Source organism: Drosophila innubila, chromosome 4 (assembly GCF_004354385.1).
Source record: "Drosophila innubila isolate TH190305 chromosome 4, UK_Dinn_1.0, whole genome shotgun sequence".
Classification (NCBI taxonomy): domain Eukaryota; kingdom Metazoa; phylum Arthropoda; class Insecta; order Diptera; family Drosophilidae; genus Drosophila; species Drosophila innubila.
Window position 1 is genome coordinate 692277 of NC_047625.1, and position 18733 is coordinate 711009.

Sequence of the window (18733 nt, forward strand, 5' to 3'; positions counted from 1 at the left end):
ACTCTGTCAAATCTTTACCGTTTTTTTTGCGGAATGTCAATATTATATTGTCTTGACCTCTAATTTAATTCTGCATCAAAATTGGAAAATGTCTAATATTTGCACTTAATGTCCATTATTCCCATGCTTTTGGCCACTGTCCATATGTACTTTCCCTTTGAGACTTTTTCAGAACTTTCAACCGTCATAGCTTTGTCAATTCGTATCAAATTAATTTTATATTGTTTGGCCCTTATATTTAACTGTGCATCAAACTTTTTTGATAGATAGAAGATTTATTAAATGGTGTTAAATTTCGGAAATCTGAAAGAAAAATAAGTAAGAGTGTTTTATCGAAAAATATGTAAATATTTTTTAAAATCTTTATTCATCTATTATATGTTCTTAGATGTTCTTAGATGAAAAAGATGCCCCTTAAAACTTGAAAATTTGAAAATTATGTATTTAATGAATCCGTGCCTTTATCATTAGCTCTTGCTGATGTATCACAGCAATAGAATTGTCTTGGCGGATTGGGACTGGGTTGTCGGTGGTGGCGTTGACGAAGAGAACTAAAATGTGATTTTAAAAATACTGGAAAGGTTACTCGCTGCTGAACATGTAAGCTAGGTTGGGCCGAAAATAGTTTATCGGTGTCTAGTTTCGTTCCGATGCCATTCTTTTTGAAAATCTGTCGCTCCTTTGCTGGATTTGAATATTTTCGTCGAGACAATCTTTTGAAATGTCCATTTGTATCCTGAAAATGTAATGGCAAATAAGTTAATAAGTTAAACATATTTCAATATTTTTAAAAATTAAAAAAAAAAAAAAATTAGTAAATCAGATTATTATTTAATCTTATTTATATCAAGATCAATATACAAGCAATTTAGCGTGAGACTTACCTCATTACTATGTTTAAAATAATTTGTGCGTAACTCGTCTTCATCATTAATGGCAATTGATGTAATTTTATCGTTATCATGATTTAGATTTAGCTTTATATTGGAGCGACTAATGTTAATGTCATATGAGCAAATATTAGCCTTTAAATCGAACTGATCCTCAGCATCTGTAGTCGATCCATCGCCATCGACATCGACATTTGGACTACCCGAATGAGAATGGGAAAGGGAATGGGAGTGTCCTGCACTGAGAGATGATATATAATCTGGAGAATGGGAGCATACAACATTGAAGGCTACATCATCATTGATTGTTTCGATTTGGTTTTCATCCTCCGTGGTTTCAATATCGACAACTTCATCGTCCTCATCATTATCATCATCGTCAACATCTTCAGATGAGATGGGTTTAATATTATCCGGTAGTTCAGTTTCTAATATTGGGGAAAATGCACTCGTTGCCGAATTATGAAATGGTAATCGTTGTACGGTATTATTGGTAAATACGGTCGTTGTTCTCGTGGATTGTGTTGGACTTATGTAGATATTGCTGTTGCTCGAATCATTTGAGCGTGCTGCGTATAGCGAAGTCGATACGATTGCTGTCGAGGCGACAACAGGCTTAAAAGCCGACGAGCTTAATATCGATGGTATATTGAAATCAGAGAAATCACTTGTGTTGTTGTTGTTATTATTATTGATGACCGCTTCGGTTATTTTGCGAGCATTCTTGAGAACGGTGCTACAATTCGACGGATGTTGGGATTCGTTTTTTATAATACTTGCATTAAATGGCGATGCATTTATTTCCGATCGGATCCATGATGGTATCGGGCAGGATTCGTTTTTATTTTTTGAATGGTGCTGTTGCTGCTGCTGTTGTTGCTGCTGTTGCTGTTGGTGTTGTTGATGTTGTTGCTGCTGCCACATTGTGTAGTCAACGACAAAGTTTCTGGAAAGCGGCATTATAGATAAATCATGCTCATTTCGCAGTGATTGCAGTGGAGATAAAACCGTCGAACGATGATGATGATGGTGATGATGCAGATTGAAGGGCATACCAACAGTTGTTGCCACTGCTGTAACACCAACAACCGCTGCAGCGGCAGCAACAGTGCTGTAATTATATTGCTGATCCAACGATCTTTTCGAACATGGCATCGTCTCCTCGCTGAGGGATAATCTTTTGTCATCACTGTCACATTCTATGGAAGATTCCACCAAGCCAGTTGTTGAAGGCGTTGTTGTTGTTCTAGTTGTTGCTGTTGCAGTGATTGCTGGTGAGTTCTGGGAATTGCGATTGTTGTTGCAGCTCACAAGTCGCTTTCTTGTGCCACCATTAAACATTGCCTTCACATCCTCCCAAGCATGAACAATCTTCTCCTCCTGTTCATGTCCGCAGAGTGTCATATGACGACGCCAGGAATTAAAATTAGCCGCATCCGGCTGAATATATCTATCGTTGGTGGTCAAGCGATGCGAATGAAATATGAATTTATTGGGCGAGAAAAACATTCCACAATAGGAACACTTGATGCACTTGGCACGAGATGAATTATAGCGCGATGGTAGAAATGATCCTCGACATCCCCAAGCGCATTTGTGCTGTACGTTGAATGCAAAATCATCCGGTAATCGCGGGGGTGTATTATCACCCAAGAAACTCTTGCACAGCCGTTCAGCTTCACGGCGTGTTATCATTCCGCATCTACGCGAACTTACCGGCATTGCGCCGGCTCTTCTCAGTATTTCCAACTGGACGGGTGTGCACTGTACACAGGTTATGCCCAATGCCACTCGTCGATTGTGAATCTCATTGTAGCTGAATTGCTTGAGAAGAGTATTTGAAATTTGCGCCAAACACAGACGTTCCTGGCCCTCAATGTACAATGATACGATTGGTATACCATATAGCAATACTGAACTAACCTAAAAAACAAAAATGGATAAGGGAAAATACATATAATATTACTTAGTTCATAATAAAGCACTCCTCCCACTCCGAAATAACATGTAAGAACACCAAGAGAAAAAAGGAACTGTTCTAATTTTAGCTGATTGGTTCCCTACACAATTATTCTCAAACTACTTTTTCCATAAATAAAAGAATATTTCTCGCAGCTTTTTGATAAACTTTAAGTTGTTATAACTTTGTCAAATTTCCACCAATTTTAATAAGTAATGTACTTTTAGACATTATTTGGCTTTTAAATTGATGCTGCGTTTAAATTAACCTTTTTTCAATATTTTCAATTTTTGGACAACTCTCATAACTTTATTAGATCTTAACCAATTTTAAAAAGTAATGTCTTTTTAAACAGTATTTGACTTCTTAATTAATGCTGCATTTAAATTGTTTTAAAGCATGACCTATTTAAATGTTGTCTAAAATTTTTTCATTATTTTCCCTTGTAAATTTTTCGAAAACTGAACTTTAATAACTTTGTCAAATCTCAACTAATTTTAATGAATTAATAAATTGATGCTGCATTAAACTTTTTTTTTCATTACATACAAAATTTTGTTTAATTAAGGGGTATTTAACTTTTTCCCAAAATTACCTACACAAAAATACGAGGTAAAGTCTAGTGTAGTATTTCTGGTCTCAATTTTGTGAACAAAATTCAGTTTAATCTAAAATTTTAAATAAAAATATAAATTAATAAAAAAAAAGCGAAAATTGGCATTGTGCACTGTGAGCAAAAAGGGTGAGCTCTTTGTACATAAAAATTACTTTTTGCGCAGTGCCGAATGCCAATTTTCGCTTTTTTTTTTTATTAATTTATATTTTTATTTAAAATTTTTAGATTAAACTGAATTTTGTTCGTCTCAAAATTGGATATCAGAAATTTTGGGGCCAGAAATTGCTTTCGTCACTAGACTTTTACCTCGTGTAGAGGTTTCTAAACTAGCGGGAAATTGAAAAAGTCGTAAAACAAACATTTCTAGATTTTCAAAGAGGAATAAATCCCCATCATTACATCTTAGCTTTTTTAGCGCTTTGATACAAACAGACAAACAGACAAACAAAGAAACTAACTTTTCATTTCATTTTGAAAAGTCCACTAAAAATTTCAAATTTATTTATCTTTTGAACCAGTTAACGGATTTGGGTCATCGAGGTATCAATCGACGCGTATTTTTGATAAAAATTTTAAAAAATAAATAATTTTACCAAAAGCCCCAACGGCCACAAGCTGCGATCATACAAATTTTCCCTCCACTTACACCCCGTATCTCATGACGCAGGTGAATTAGAAAAAGTTTTAGTATGCAATTTTGTAAGTTAAGACTAAACCTTTCGATCGGTATATAACTCGATCTGATCGGACAGTCGTAGCAAATTTTTCAACTTAGCTGTATATATAGTTAGTCGCCTTTCGCACCCTTCGTGCTGCTTTCGTCACTAACGCGAACTGCCGTCCGCAGTGATTGTTTTTAATGTTTCCCTTGTATATTTTTATAGAACTTTCAACTCTCATAACTCTTTCGAATCTCAACCAATTTTAATGAACGATGCATTTTTAAACATTATTTTTCTTCTAAATTTATGCTGCATTATTAAATTAAATGGTATATAAATAGTATTTAAAAATTTCCCAAAATTACCCATTTTTCTAATATTTTCCCTTGTAAATTTTATTAGAACTTTGAATTCTCATAACTCCGTCAGATTTATTTTTAATTACGGAGTATTTAAATTTTTCCTAAAATTACATATTTTCTTAATTTTTTTCCTTGTAAGTTTTGCGAAAACTTTTAACTCTCATATATTTTTAAAATCTCAACCAATATCTATTTAAACATTATTTATCTTCTAAATTGGTGCTGCATTTCAAATTTTTTTTTGATTAAGGGGTATTAAACATTTTCCAAAAATTAACTATTTTTCTAATGTTTTCTCTTGTACATTTTTATGGAACTTTGAACTGTCATAACTCCGTCAGATCTCAACCAATTTTAATGAACGATACCTTTTTGAACATTATTTGTCTTTTTCTTCTTCTTCTTGATGCTGCTTTTTAATTTTTATTTTTAATTAAGGGGTATTGAAAAATTTCCTAATATTACCGATTTTTCTAATGTTTTCCCTTGTAAATTTTAATAGAACTTTGAACTCTCACAACTCTGCCAAATCTTAACCAATTTTAATGAACAATGCTGTTTTAAACATTAGTTTTCTTCTAAATTTATGCTGCACTACAATTTTAAATTAAGGGGTTATTAAAAATTTCCTAAAATGACCTATTTTTCTAATGTTTTCTCTTGTAAATTTTTATGGAACTTTGAACTCTCATAACTCCGTCCGATCTCAACCAATTTAAACGAACGATGCCTTTTTAAATATTATTTGTCTTCTATATTGATGCTGCATTATATTTTTTTTTTTAATTAAGGGGTTATTAAAAATTTCCTAAAATTACCTATTTTTCTAATGTTTTTTCTTGTACATTTTTGTAGAACTTTGAACTCTCATAATGAAAGACATAATTTGACTTCTTTATTAATGCTGCATTTAAATTATTTTTAATTACGGAGTATTTTAATGTTTTCCTTAATAACACATTTTTTTAATTTTTTCCCTTGTACATTTTGGGAAAACTTTAACTCTTATATCTTTTTCAAATCTCAACCAATGTCTATTTAAGCTTTATTAGACTTCTTAATATTAATCATTCTTAATCATTATAAATCGGACATTAAACTTTAATAAATTTTAAACTTTAATAAATTACAGGATGCATCTGACCCACTGTCAATCCAAAAATTAACCCAAATTCCCGACCCAGTCGCGAGCAGATAATAACGTCTCCTCCTGGCGATGGCATTAATTGGGAATAAGTTATTATAATCTTGAACCTAATGGATGGCGTTTATAAAAGTAAATATTTACGACAATCTCTTGAAAAACATACATTTGGTTACTCTTTTAATGGCCGAAAACAAAAAAGTTTGTACTGTATTGTCAATTTGCTGGCACCTTTTTATTTAGTTTTATCCAATAAAGAATCAAAGCACGTAAACTGCAATTGCTCAAGGGAAACATTTGTCTATTTTCGATTTATTTTCTGGGCGTAAGGAAAGCAAACACACCCCAACAATAAATTTATATGTGAAAAGCGTCCTTATTCTTAACGCATTATTTGTAGATAATCCAATTAAAATAAAAAACGTTCTAGTCGTAGAATTATGTCACTTAAATAAAAGTATCAAAATAGTTTTATTAATTTATTTAACGTTCACTTAAATCGTTCAACAAAAAGATAGAAATTATTATATAGTATACCTACAATTTTAAAATTGTAATTTAAAAAACACAAAATGATAACTATGTTTAGTATCTAAAATAATTTAAATGTGAAAATCTTGATACATTTATTTTTTGATATAATGAAAAAACATTGATTATATGAAATAATTAATACATTTTTGCAAGTCAACGTACGTGATTTGATTTTTGGGTTACGGGTATTTGATTGTTTTCCATTCCATTTGATGGAGTTGAAGGCCGAGTGGATCTTTGAATAGGCTCAGGGAATGCCATTTGTTAAATTCTGAAAAACAAAAGAATTTTCCAAAAATGTATACATTTATTAATATTTCCCTTTAATTTTCTAATAAGATCAAAATCTAATCATATTTACAGGCTACGTAATAAGAAAATATAAAATATACTAAAAACGCGACTGTAGCGACTATATATATATATATATTTATTAAGTTTGAAATTGTCAGTAAACTTTTAATAAAAAAATAGCTAAACTAGAACCATTCAAAGTATTAGTTTTGACAGCTTTGAAAGCCAATATGGTATGTGTTGTACAATTATTTTGGCACTACAAATTTATTCGATCTCAATGCGAGTCCGAATCCGAGTCCGAATCCGCCCCTTTATGAGAGGAGTTCCCATCCGCATTCAATTATATTATGCGTGTGAATGGCATAATTGAAAAGGAGATTGTCCCTAGAGACAATTCGTTAAAGATAATAAGGTTACGAAAAAATGTGGTAAGGCACAGATTGTTAAGCTTACTCTTAATGTATTCCAAGGCAAAAGCGAAACAAATGATTTTTGGACTTCTTAACTCGTAAAAGGGAGGAAGGCCATCAGAGGGTTGAACGAATTACAAACCAGTGAGGTAAATAATGACAAAATTCTGTTAGTATTTATAAAAACAGCAGATTGTTAACAAATCTGCCAGATGTACTTATTTAGTCGGCAAAATAATAAGAATACACTGGTGCTGTTTCCGGCATGGCTAGGGAATTTTTGAATTGGGGATGAAACGTAATATATACAATGTATACAGCTATTGGTTTGATACAACATTATAATAATACAACGTCTAATAATTTTTTTCTTTCCGTGTTATATTCATATATTAAATTGATTGGCAATCAACGAGCACCCCAACTCCTAAAAAGCTAAAAATATAATATAGGTAAATAACATCTTGAACAACTTTTGTATGCAAACTTCTTAAAGAAAAAGTTTGATTTCGAAAAAAAAAATTTTGTTTTGGTATTCGGCGCTGCGCATAGAAGAAGACATTTTTTTTCATTATTCGTGTACTAAATTAAATATAGTCTGTCAAAAAATTGGATATTAAAAATTTTGGGGCACGGCAAGACTTTTGTGACTAGACTTTAACCTCGTAAAGTGGTTTTTTTTTATGTTACCATTATTTCAAATTATAATACCTAAAAAGTGCGTTTTTTTTTTAAGTTATTATTATCTTAAATAATGTTGCCTAAAATGTTTTACTATTTTCCAATTAAAAGTAATAAATATTTAAAAAAAAAACTAAGAAACAATTGAGTATATAAAATAGGCCTTTTTAGTAACCCTTCGATAGTCTATCATAAATATATGCTTACATAACTAAGCACATTAAGACACATTTACACATAAACAGACACGCCGCCAGCTACAAATATATTTACTTGTATGTATGTTTTGGAGTCAATGTTCTCATTTTGTTCCCTTGGTGCGGTAAATAGTGTTGAGGGTAGAGACTTAATCTGAGTACCTTTTACTTATCAAAAACAATAAGTGTTATTATATCATTGACGATTGCTACAAGTGTCTACAACAAGTTAGCATGTCAAAGCAATTACCTTAAATTAATTTAAGTGCTTTGTTTATATTTTGGTGTGTGTCCTGTACTGTGTTCACTCCCTGTTGCTCTTCAGTTCTCATGTTTCAATTTAAAGACCACTTGAATTGTTGTGCTCGACTTGCAGATACTGTGTAATTAAATCTAAATTTTTATACAGCAAATAAGCGAATATTTTTTAATTTTAAGGGCTTTTTCTGCTTTTGATGTATAATTCTATTTTGTGTTTTAATATTTTACTTTTCTATATAATAATAATACATATATTTTCTATTTTTAGTGCGTACAGGGTATACATCAAGGGTAAGTACACCATTGAAATAGAAAACGATTCGATTTGAGGGTTGTTGAAATTTGAAAGCATATGTCCTTATGACGAATACCAATACGAATACGAATACGTAAGCGAATACTCGAACGAATAGAGACAGATAAAGATACAAAATACCCACTGATGAGTTGGCAATAATTCGGTTGAGTGGTTACTGTCAACAGGCAAATAATAGGTGTTCCATTTAAGGGCGGGTAGACATTATTACACTGATGCCGATCCCAATACCGTTGATGGTCTTTTGTTTACACGTAAAACATCATGCATATTTAATTGGGTTAAATTGCTGGACGATTAACGTTTTTAAACGAATTGAAATGAAATGAAATGCGCCGATAATTGAGTTTACTTTGTCTAATTACAAGTGCTTTTCCTACAGGTAAGTACATAAGTACCTGTACCTGTAGCCGTAGCCATAGAAAAGCTGCAATCCACCTGAAATTCAACAGATTTAACAATTTGCCGACAACTAAATCCATCTAAAAATAATCGTATAGTTCTTTGAAATCGTTTTCAATCATATAACGACAAGGATCCGATGGTTGTCTAGATCATTATTAGCCCAATTGATAATAATTAAATTTTCCATTAGAAAATTTCGTTTTTTCTAGAACAAACTAACATAAAACTTTTCGTTGGACAGAGGGATATGTTTATTGCTTACATTGACATGCAAACTTTTAACTTGACAAATCTCAACCAATTTTAATAAATAATGTATATTCATAAATTTTTTGACTTCTAAATTGATTTTACATTTAAATTATTTTTCATTAAAGCTTATTTAAATTTTCTTTTAAAATTCCCATTTTTTCAATTTTTCCCCTTGTAAGTTTTTTGACAACTTTGAACTCTTTTAACTTTGTCAAATCTCAATCAATTTTAATAAGCCATGTCTTTTTAACTATTATTTGACTTATAAATTGATGCTGGTTTTAAATTAATTTGAATTACTGACTATTTAAATTTTTTCTAAAATTGTCCGAGTTTTCCAATAGGTCCCAATTGAGTTTTCCATTTAAAAATTTTGTATTTTCTGGAACAAACAAACATAGAAATTTTTGTTGTACAGAGAGATATGTTTATTGTTTACATTGACTTGCAAAATTAACGCGACGGTAAAATGAATATGGGACCCGGTCACTTGAAAGGAACCAGGTTCCAAATTGAAAAAGTGCTTCTAAATTGTTTAAGCCGACGGAATAGTTCAGCATTAAAAGGAATATTTTAATAATCAATAAAATCAGTTTCAGTAGGAAATTTAACTACAAAAAATATTTACAGTTCAAAAATTAGGAATAAAATGATTGAAAAACAAAAATGTATGTCTTATTGCCCGATAAAATTGTCTCAGCTATGTTGTGTAAAAATTTCAGCCTCCTAGTTTTTACGGTTTGAGCTGCGCAATGATCAGTGAGTCGGTCACTTAGTCAGTAAATGCGGACAGAGAGATTTATATATAGATTCATTAAACTGTTAAAATCTTAATTTTCTTTCAAATATATATTCGAATAACTGATGAATAGGATGTTCATTGTGACTGTTATTGAGCAATTGTGTACAGTTCAATATATAAATAAATTAATTGTTCACCTTGTATGAATGACCAGCAGCTATTGAACAAGAGTATTAGCACATAGAACACTATTATCATTGATAATTATCATCATTATAATTGTAGTCAAGATGATTCACTTAAATTGGGATAATACCCAAGTAAAAACTTTGCTTTCAATTCGAAAATTTTTGGGAATTAGCGCCGTATTGAAGAAATCTCGCGTCACGGAATATCCACGAAGACTGAATATGAAAAACGATTTAATATCCGCAGGTCCAAGTTCTCCTGAAAGCCACCATCCACCATTCCAATTTCCCAGCGTGTCCAATAAATAAACAGTAGCTAACGAAATTAACCAATGAGAAGAGCTTTTCTAGGTTTTAAAAATACTACTCTCTCTATCCGGAATTTTACTCGCCAATAATGGTAGGATTCGCGATAAGGGCGTGGTTCCGGATTTCCGATACGCATGCGCCCCAAATAAGACTCCTCCCAAGGATGGTCTGAATTCCAGCACCCTCTCTTCTCGTCTCACTCTTCACAATGGGAACATAATTTGCACATAACACGTATTTTGTATTTTGAATTCAACGAACTGTGAATATTGCTTTTAATTTAATTAACTTTTCCAACAAAATTGTTGCCTGAAAATTAAATTAAGCGGTTTTTTTTGGGTACATAAGTTATACATACATACACACGTGTATGTATGTATCTTTGACAGGTAATGTGATTATTAGCCCAGTATTCAAAGTGTACAGAGATTACCGGATTTGTGACAATGTCTGATTGAAAGGTTAATGAACAGAGAATATAATTTAGATAATTGAGATAAATACAAATTCATTTATTATTTTTAAAAATATCTTTCTTTTTTTCCCAAATTGTTCTAAGAATCATTGACATTTATAATAAAATGAAAATTCATTAAAAATATATGTATATTTTGCAAAAAAAATACTAGTACAAGTAATATAATAACTACTTAGTATTAGTAAGGTCAGGGATTTAACGAAAGGTATCGGAAACGTGAGGATTTTATCAAAACAGTTTTTTGACTTACTGTGAGCACAACTATAAATTAATTTATTAATTTTATTTATTTTTTTTTAATTTGTATTCTATTTATTATAATTAGCTGCGAAGATAGGAATACTAGGCATACAACAGTCGAGTACCTTGACAGTAATGTTCTTACATGTTTCTACATTATTTTTTAACCCTCTAACAGGCAAAATCGACATAGTCATTCAATCAAGTTGATATTTATTTTATAAGTAGATATAGGTTAAATAAGCTTAAGGTTTAAATTTCATAATTTTCCGTTGGCTGTAACGACCGTCAGGTGCAAATACTGAAGACAGTCTGTAGACGGTCTTGTCGGCTTGAGCGTGAAAAAATATGGCCGTTCGCTTGCATTCCATGCGACTTTTGGCGATAACCTTTGCTATTTATTGGTTCTAGCGTTTTTTTTTTTGAGTTAGTAATCAATAATATAATTATAACAATATGCCTTAAAAAATTTTAATTTAAATTTAAATAATTATTATAAAATATATCAATTTGTGAGCAGTTTTAAATGAACAATTGCTTGAGTTGACCGTTACTATGTAATATGTGAAAAATCCCTATTTACAGCTATTTTTTTAAGATAGATGTCTTAAAATATATTTTTTTTTGTAATGGTTGTCTTAAAAAAATTTTGGGAGATAGATTTGTATAAATTGAGCATTGACTTCTACTAAAATACTAAATACATGCATAATTTTTCCTTTTTATCCAGCCAAATTGAAAAATGATTTGCATTATCATATCTTTATCTAATATCAGATGAACAGCTCGTTTCCAGTGATTGCTAAGCCGGTCAAGTCATTGCATGCCATTTCCTTGAAGGAAACAAGTCCTGCTGCTATTTTTGTAAGGAACTCTGCATGCTTTAGCTGCTCTCCGATCCCATACTCTGAATCGGAAACTTGCAATACAGGAACTAACCTGTATAATATGTTTGCATTAGTGGTGTGGAAAAGCCACTCATCATAAAGTAGAATAGCTTTCTTTCCTATCTTCATCCTTGGATTGTAACTGCCCATAAGGCCGTCCATCAAAGGGACTCCTTCAAATGTAATTTTTGTATTCCTCATTTATTTGCAGGCAACTGATTTCTTCCATATATAACTTCAGCATCCTGCCATAATGCAGTGCTTTAGCTATTTCCTCATTGGAATTGGCTCTGAGCAGTGGTGCTATTCCAAAATATATAGATGCCAGCCTACCGCACTTGTTATCTTCCCACAATACCGAATTTACGAAAACTCCTTGAATCTTGGAGCAGAACTTGGCGGGAAGTAGACTGGATTTGAGGAGTAGTTGGTTCATGTATGGGCAATGAAGATCGAATGCTTTAGAAAGGCTTGAAGCTTGCAGTTGTTCATGAAAATAGTTCTTCTACATCGATGGGTGTAGGACATACACTTTAGGTGAAACTGTTGCCTGAGTGTCCTGGGAAGCATTGAATGAGAGGCTTAAATCTTAAAGAAATGCATCGAAATTATCATTTTCAATAATTTTCCAGTTTTCAAATGGTTTTGGAATAGTTTGGGTTTCTAGATCAAATGTTGTCGACAACATAATCGGAATCCCATCACTTTTATCACTGTTAAACTTATCATCGCTTCTACCGAATCTATCAACTCAACCAAATGTTCATTTAAAATTGCTAACAAATTAATATATTTTATAAATAATAGACACTTAAATTTAAGTAAATTGCATATTTGTAGCTGTACTAGTGTTTACCAACTCAAAAAACTCGTTAAAAGTCGCGTACGATATTCCCTTGTGATGCAACGGCCATATTTTTTTCACGCTCAAGCCGACAAGACCGTCTACAGATTGTCTTCAGTTTTTAGCTTTTTAAGAGTACTTCTAGCTGTATTTTTCTATCACTGCGGACGGCAGTTCGCGTTAGTGACGAAAGCAGCATGAAGGGTGCGAAAGGCGACTTTAAATATATACAGCTAAGTTGGAAAATTTGCTACGACTGTCCGATCAGATCAAGTTATATAATGATTGAAAGGTTTAGTCTTAACTTACAAAATGGCATACTAAAACTTTTTCTAATTCACCTGGGTCATGAGATACGGGTGTAAGTGGGAGGGGAAAAATTTTTATGATCGCATCTTGTGGAGCCGTTGGGGCTTTTTGGTAAAATTATTTATTTTCTAAAAATTCTTATCAAAAATACGCGTCGATTGATACCTCGATGACCCAAATCCGTTAACTGGTTCAAAAGATAAATAAATTTGAAATTTTTAGTGGACTTTTCAAAATGAAATGAAAAGTTAGTTTCTTTGTTTGTCTGTTTGTCTGTTTGTATCAAAGCGCTAAAAATGCTTAGATGTAATGACGGGGATTTATTTCTCTTTGAAAATCTAGAAATGTTTGTTCTACGCCTTTTTCATTTTCCCGCTAGCTTAGCGGGAAAACGCTAGATCCCGCTGAAATTGAAGCTTCAACAGTTTCCAGACCATAGAAGCTACAGATATGTCCTATATATCATTGGAAAGGTGTGTTTGAGGGCTTTTATGCGTACCTTTCTAAAGTATTCAGATAACATTTTACAGGTGATATAATGTTTTTAAGCTTACATTTTGGCGAAATCTGACAAAACGGTTCTGTTAAATTTTATTATGTTGTAATACGTATAATTTCGCGTTTTTTGATATATGAAACATAAATTTTGGTTGAGGGGTTTGGAAGATATTACCTGTTAAGTGAATAAAAACATTTTCTATCGGTCGAAAATCATGCTTTAGTACGAAAAACTTTTTGGTTTTATGAGATATCTCAACCAAACTGATACAATATGCATTTAACTTGGTTTTATATATCCTGACCAAAGTTTTTTCAAATCGGACTACTATATCATATAGCTGTCATAGGACCGATCGGGTCAAAATTAGGTTTTAGAATAAAAAAACTTGATTGTTTAGTGAGACATTTTAACCAAATTGATAGCATATGCATTTAAGTCAGTTTTAAAAATCCTGACCGTAGTAAGTTCTTATCGGACCACTATATCATATAGCCAAACGGTCCAATATTAAGTCATAGTATGAAAAACTTATATATTCTGATCAAAGTTGGTTCTAATCGAACCACTATATCATATAGCTGTCATAGCACCGATCGGGCGAAATCCAATTCTTAGTATGAAAAACTTTTTTTTCATAGTAAGTACGGGGTCTCCGACAGTAGAATATGCTCAGCGAAGCCCCCTAGTTTTTCTTTATAATTAAAAAAAAAAAATTTTTTAAATATGCAATACGGTTAACAACTTTATAAATTTATATATTTAACTTAAAAAATAAAAATAAAAGCGAAAATTGGCATTCGGCACTGCGCAAAAAGTAATTTTTATGTACAAAGAAGCTCACCCTTTTTGCTCACAGTTCACAATGTCAACTTTCGCTTTTTTTTCATTAATTTATATTTTTAATTTAAAATTTTTAGATTAAACTGAATTTTGTTCGTCACAAAATTGGATATCAGAAATTTTGGGGCTAGAAATTGCTTTCGTCACTAGACTTTTACCTCGTTTAGAGGTTTTTTTTGTGGGATTTATTTTTCTACAAATCATAAGAAAATAATCTTACCTACTAATTCACAAATAGATAGACTTAGTCAATATATTTCTTTTTGGCGATTGAAATTGCAACTTTATTGTTCATAATTAAAATTGGTATTTTCCACAATTTTAATGTTTAACAAAGTTCTGTAAAATAACGGTTCATCGGAAAATAATCATTGCTTTTTATTATAAAAGATAATTAAGACTGTATTTTTATAATTACAAGTTAAACTATGGCGTAGGCAGCGTAATTCGCAATACCACATAAGTTAATACCTTTGCGGAGTCTCATAAGTCCGGCTTCCCCCCATCTTTCTCCCCACCAGTTTTTTAGTATCCAATAGTCTTTGTCGAATCCAATCACTAGCATTGCGTGATTTACAGAAGCTGATGAACAGGAGATGTCATCATATACTCCATCACTACGAGTATAAAATATTTATAGTACAATTAACAATATAAAGTTGTAGAAATTTCTTCGACTTTCACCAGCAATTTTTAATCTTACCTATATAATTGAAATGTTTTTGGAGTGGCATTTATAGAGACTGCAATTGGACCAATATGAGCAACTGCTGCTTGTATTGCATTTTCATCATTTGGCGGCAAAATAGCCCAAGATGTCACATTGACAACAGCCAGTTCTTTTACAAATTGACAATTCCCTTTCTGTAATAAAATAAACCAAATTTGATTTATAGAAAATAACATATTTACTTAATTTATCTGTATATAATAATTAACAAAAATTTAAACTTAATGACAGTTTTTCTAAAAAAAATTTTTTTTGTTATTTTAATTATGGGATATTTATAATTTTCCTAAAATAACCCATTTTTCAATTTTTTTCCTTAAACATTTTTGGACAACTTTGAATTCTCATAACTTTGTACAATCTCAAGCAATTTTAATAAGTAATGTTTTTTTCATCATCATTTGACTTCTAATTTGATTCTGCATTTAATTTACTTTTAAATATGGGATATTTAAAATTTGACTAAAATTACCCATTTTCTTAGTTTTTTTTTTTCTTGTAGGTTTTTGGACAACTTGAACTCTCATTACTTTGTCAAATCTCAACCAATTTTAATAAGTAATGTCTTTTTCAACATTATTTGAATTCTAATTTGCATAATTTGCAGGCAAATCTTTTGGCAATTTTGAACACTAACAACTTTGTAAAGTCTCAACATTATTCGACTTCTAATTTGAAGCTGCATTTAATTTATTTTTAATTATAGGATAAATAAATATCAGTTAAACTTGTGTGTGACATTTTTCTAACATTTAGCAGCTGTAGTAATTAATTTTATGTTTCTAATCTTCTGAATTATTTCAAATGGATTATTGATATTAATATTACCTTTGAGGCATATCTATAATCTAGAGCTCTCATGAGACCCCCTGTGGCCTGTAGATATTTCAGGGTATTCCGCAATGATCCACCCGTACAGCCTCGATTGCCATAGGGTATACTGCAGTCCACAATTTGCTGTTCACTCAAGTCCAGTATTTTGCCAGTTCGCTTGAAAATCTGTCCTTCTATACTTTGAGCTATACTGAAGGCATAACAAGATCCGCAGGTTTCTTGATTATGCGATGTTGTGATAAAGCCTTTTTTGCGCCAGTCAAAACTATCTGGAACATTATTCATAAGCGTTGATCCGACCACATCGGACATATTATCCAATGTTGAATTCGGCTGATTTTTTAATAGTCGTAGGTAACCTTTCAGATACGAATTCGTGGTCTGCAAATAAAGGATTGTTTTATTTTGACACTTTTGTATATAAACTTATATACAGGTTTATTTAAATACCATATCTGCCATTGTGTTTGTAGATAATCTAAAGCTGCTTTTCCCATTTTCGTAATCTTTATTGTGCTTGTCGACAATTTCTTGATTCACTTCATATGCTTTATAGCTTCGGATTTCATCGTAGACACGTCTATAACTTTTATTGTTAAATATCTGTAACGATTTTCCTTATGAGTCTTAAGGTCTTTTAAGTTAAATTTGCATCACCTTAAAATTTTCAAATTCTTCACTATATTTGAAGCTTGATTCGTTTTGCTGGCACTTAACAAATTCTCCATTTAGGAAATTGTATATTATAAATAATATTACAACTGACCGCATTGCTACACTTTGAAAACTGAAATTTTAATATCATATATAAATGTATGTATAGCTTATAATTATTCGATTCGTATATGCATTCGCAATTCAGCGATATTACTATACTAAAAATGAGCCAACAACAGGGTATATTAGTCAGTATAAACCAGAGCTCGTAACGTTTATAATTCTTAAGATTTAAATTAAGAAAACTAAAATAAATGAATACAAAAATTCAGAAACTAATTAATTAATTATAATTCCTTTAATATACAAAAGAAAATAAAAATGATAGAGTACAAAAATTGAAAAATTTAGTAAATTTAAATTTTCGGATTTAAAATAACATTTCAGCTCCTAAAAATGAAGTTTACAATGCATACTTTTGTATAATCAAAATAGAATAGTAATATAATATTGTCATTAGAGTTACATTGCGATTTTAAGTAGAAATTGATTTCTAATCATTAATGAATAATTTCTTAATATAAATAAGGAGAAAGAGGTTTTTTTGTATATATTTTTTTTAATTTATTTTAGAATTAATTATAAGCTAAGAAACAATAAGTACAGGGTAACATGCAGTCGCGTGCGCTCAACTATAGCCTTTCTGTCTTGTTTGATTTTGCAAGGTAATGCAAAACATATTCAAGATACAATACTAATATATATATGTGCCATAAATGAATGATCCGATTGCAAGTGTTTCAATTTCAAGGGGGTGACTGTGGTCATAAGTTAATGCTAAGCACACGACTCAAATTACGTTTAATGACCAATTAACGGTACAAGCTACAAACCTATTTATTATCCTATTGAATTCAACCTTTAAGCATACCTGCATACAAACATATAAACCTACATATCAAAGGAACTACCCCAAGGAACAATTCTCTTCTAAGCATTTGGTTGTCATGCAATATTTTATTTAATGCCAACGGTTGATAGTCCCCTAATTGATTGATAATATTTAATATAACAAAAACATACAATCTTTTAAATGGAACATTTTACATAAGTTACTGGTCTGCTATATATTCATTTAAACTAGTTTAAAATATTAATAAAAACCATAGAAATCATTTTTTTAAACAATTTTTTCACACTCTATTGCTATAGTTGAATTTTTAGTATGTGCATATTTAAAAAATACTTAAATGCCAATCGGCAATTCTGAAATAGTTTTATTTCATATGTATAACTAAATATCATTTCATTAGCACACCTTCCGTCTGTTAAATTCTGTTTCGTTAAATAATCCTTAGAAACCTTAAACCCGATAACTCAGCTGAACTGCTTGCTAGAATATTGTACCGAATTTATCTCTGTTTCGTTAAATAATCCTTAAAAATCTTGAACACGAAATCTTAGTTGAACTGCTTGCAAGAATATTGTACCGAGTTTAACGAAGCTGATATGACGAAAAATAGAATTAGACACCAACCTTTTTGTAAGACTTATTTCATGACATATTAGCTTGTATCTTAACCTTTTTGCAGATGTGTTTGCACTGCTTTCTATGTAGATTGCCGAACCAAAGCTGGTACTGTAAAAGCCAAGACACAAACCACTTTAAGAAACATTATCTTGAATCTCAACTTTTCTAATATCGAACCGGTTATGGCTGAGACTAATCAAACTATCGGTTAATAGAATTGGTGAATAGTTATTTAAGACACAAACCCAATGCTTGGACAAAAACCAGTGAATACATAAAATTGTAGTTTAGAATTGCTTGAATCGCACATCAAAAAAACTACAAGTGCTGACAAAAGCTGGAGAAAACAGGTTTAAGAAAAAGATATAGAATAGATTGCATAAGTTGAATTTTAGCAATAGATGACGCTTTGAACTTTTGACTTGCAAGAAATAAATATAATATAAATATAAGCAATTTCTTTTTAAACATTGTTAGACATTTAAATTATTTTCCACAAAAAAGTATTTAATATTTACCTAAAACTACCCACTTTTTCCCTTGTAATTTTATGGACAACTTTGAAATCCTATAGCTTTGTCAAATCTTAATCAACTTTAACAAGTAATATATTTTTTATCAATGTTTGAACTCTAGATAGATGCAGCATTTAAAG

At 31.1% G+C, this 18733-nt stretch overlaps 2 protein-coding genes across 2 annotated transcripts; both read right to left on the bottom strand.

The window, feature by feature from the left end:
* Nucleotides 1-485: 485 nt before the first annotated feature.
* On the bottom strand, nt 486-6372 carry LOC117783913. Its single transcript, XM_034621522.1, has 3 exons — nt 6331-6372; nt 885-2813; nt 486-551 (listed from the first exon to the last, which is right to left on the bottom strand). Exons 1-3 carry the CDS (start codon nt 6370-6372, stop codon nt 486-488), a joined length of 2037 nt encoding a protein of 678 aa, XP_034477413.1.
* Nucleotides 6373-14679: 8307 nt separating this feature from the next.
* Nucleotides 14680-16661, bottom strand: LOC117784002 (cathepsin L1). The gene is made up of 5 exons (XM_034621632.1): nt 16548-16661; nt 16341-16493; nt 15885-16271; nt 15030-15190; nt 14680-14943 (listed from the first exon to the last, which is right to left on the bottom strand). Exons 1-5 carry the CDS (start codon nt 16659-16661, stop codon nt 14748-14750), a joined length of 1011 nt encoding a protein of 336 aa, XP_034477523.1. The 3' UTR covers nt 14680-14747.
* Between the last annotated feature and the right edge of the window lie 2072 nt (nt 16662-18733).

Coding starts and splice junctions, on each gene's coding strand:
- LOC117784002 (XM_034621632.1), bottom strand. CDS start 16,661: ATGCGGTCAGTTGTAATATTATTTATAATATACAATTTCCTAAATGGA. Junction 16,494..16,547: donor AAGAATTTGAAAATTTTAAG/GTGATGCAAATT, acceptor AAATCGTTACAG/ATATTTAACAATAAAAGTTA. Junction 14,944..15,029: donor AAAACATTTCAATTATATAG/GTAAGATTAAAA, acceptor TTATACTCGTAG/TGATGGAGTATATGATGACA.
- LOC117783913 (XM_034621522.1), bottom strand. CDS start 6,372: ATGGAAAACAATCAAATACCCGTAACCCAAAAATCAAATCAC. Junction 2,814..6,330: donor TAACCCAAAAATCAAATCAC/GTACGTTGACTT, acceptor TTTGTTTTTTAG/GTTAGTTCAGTATTGCTATA. Junction 552..884: donor ATTTTAAACATAGTAATGAG/GTAAGTCTCACG, acceptor ATCACATTTTAG/TTCTCTTCGTCAACGCCACC.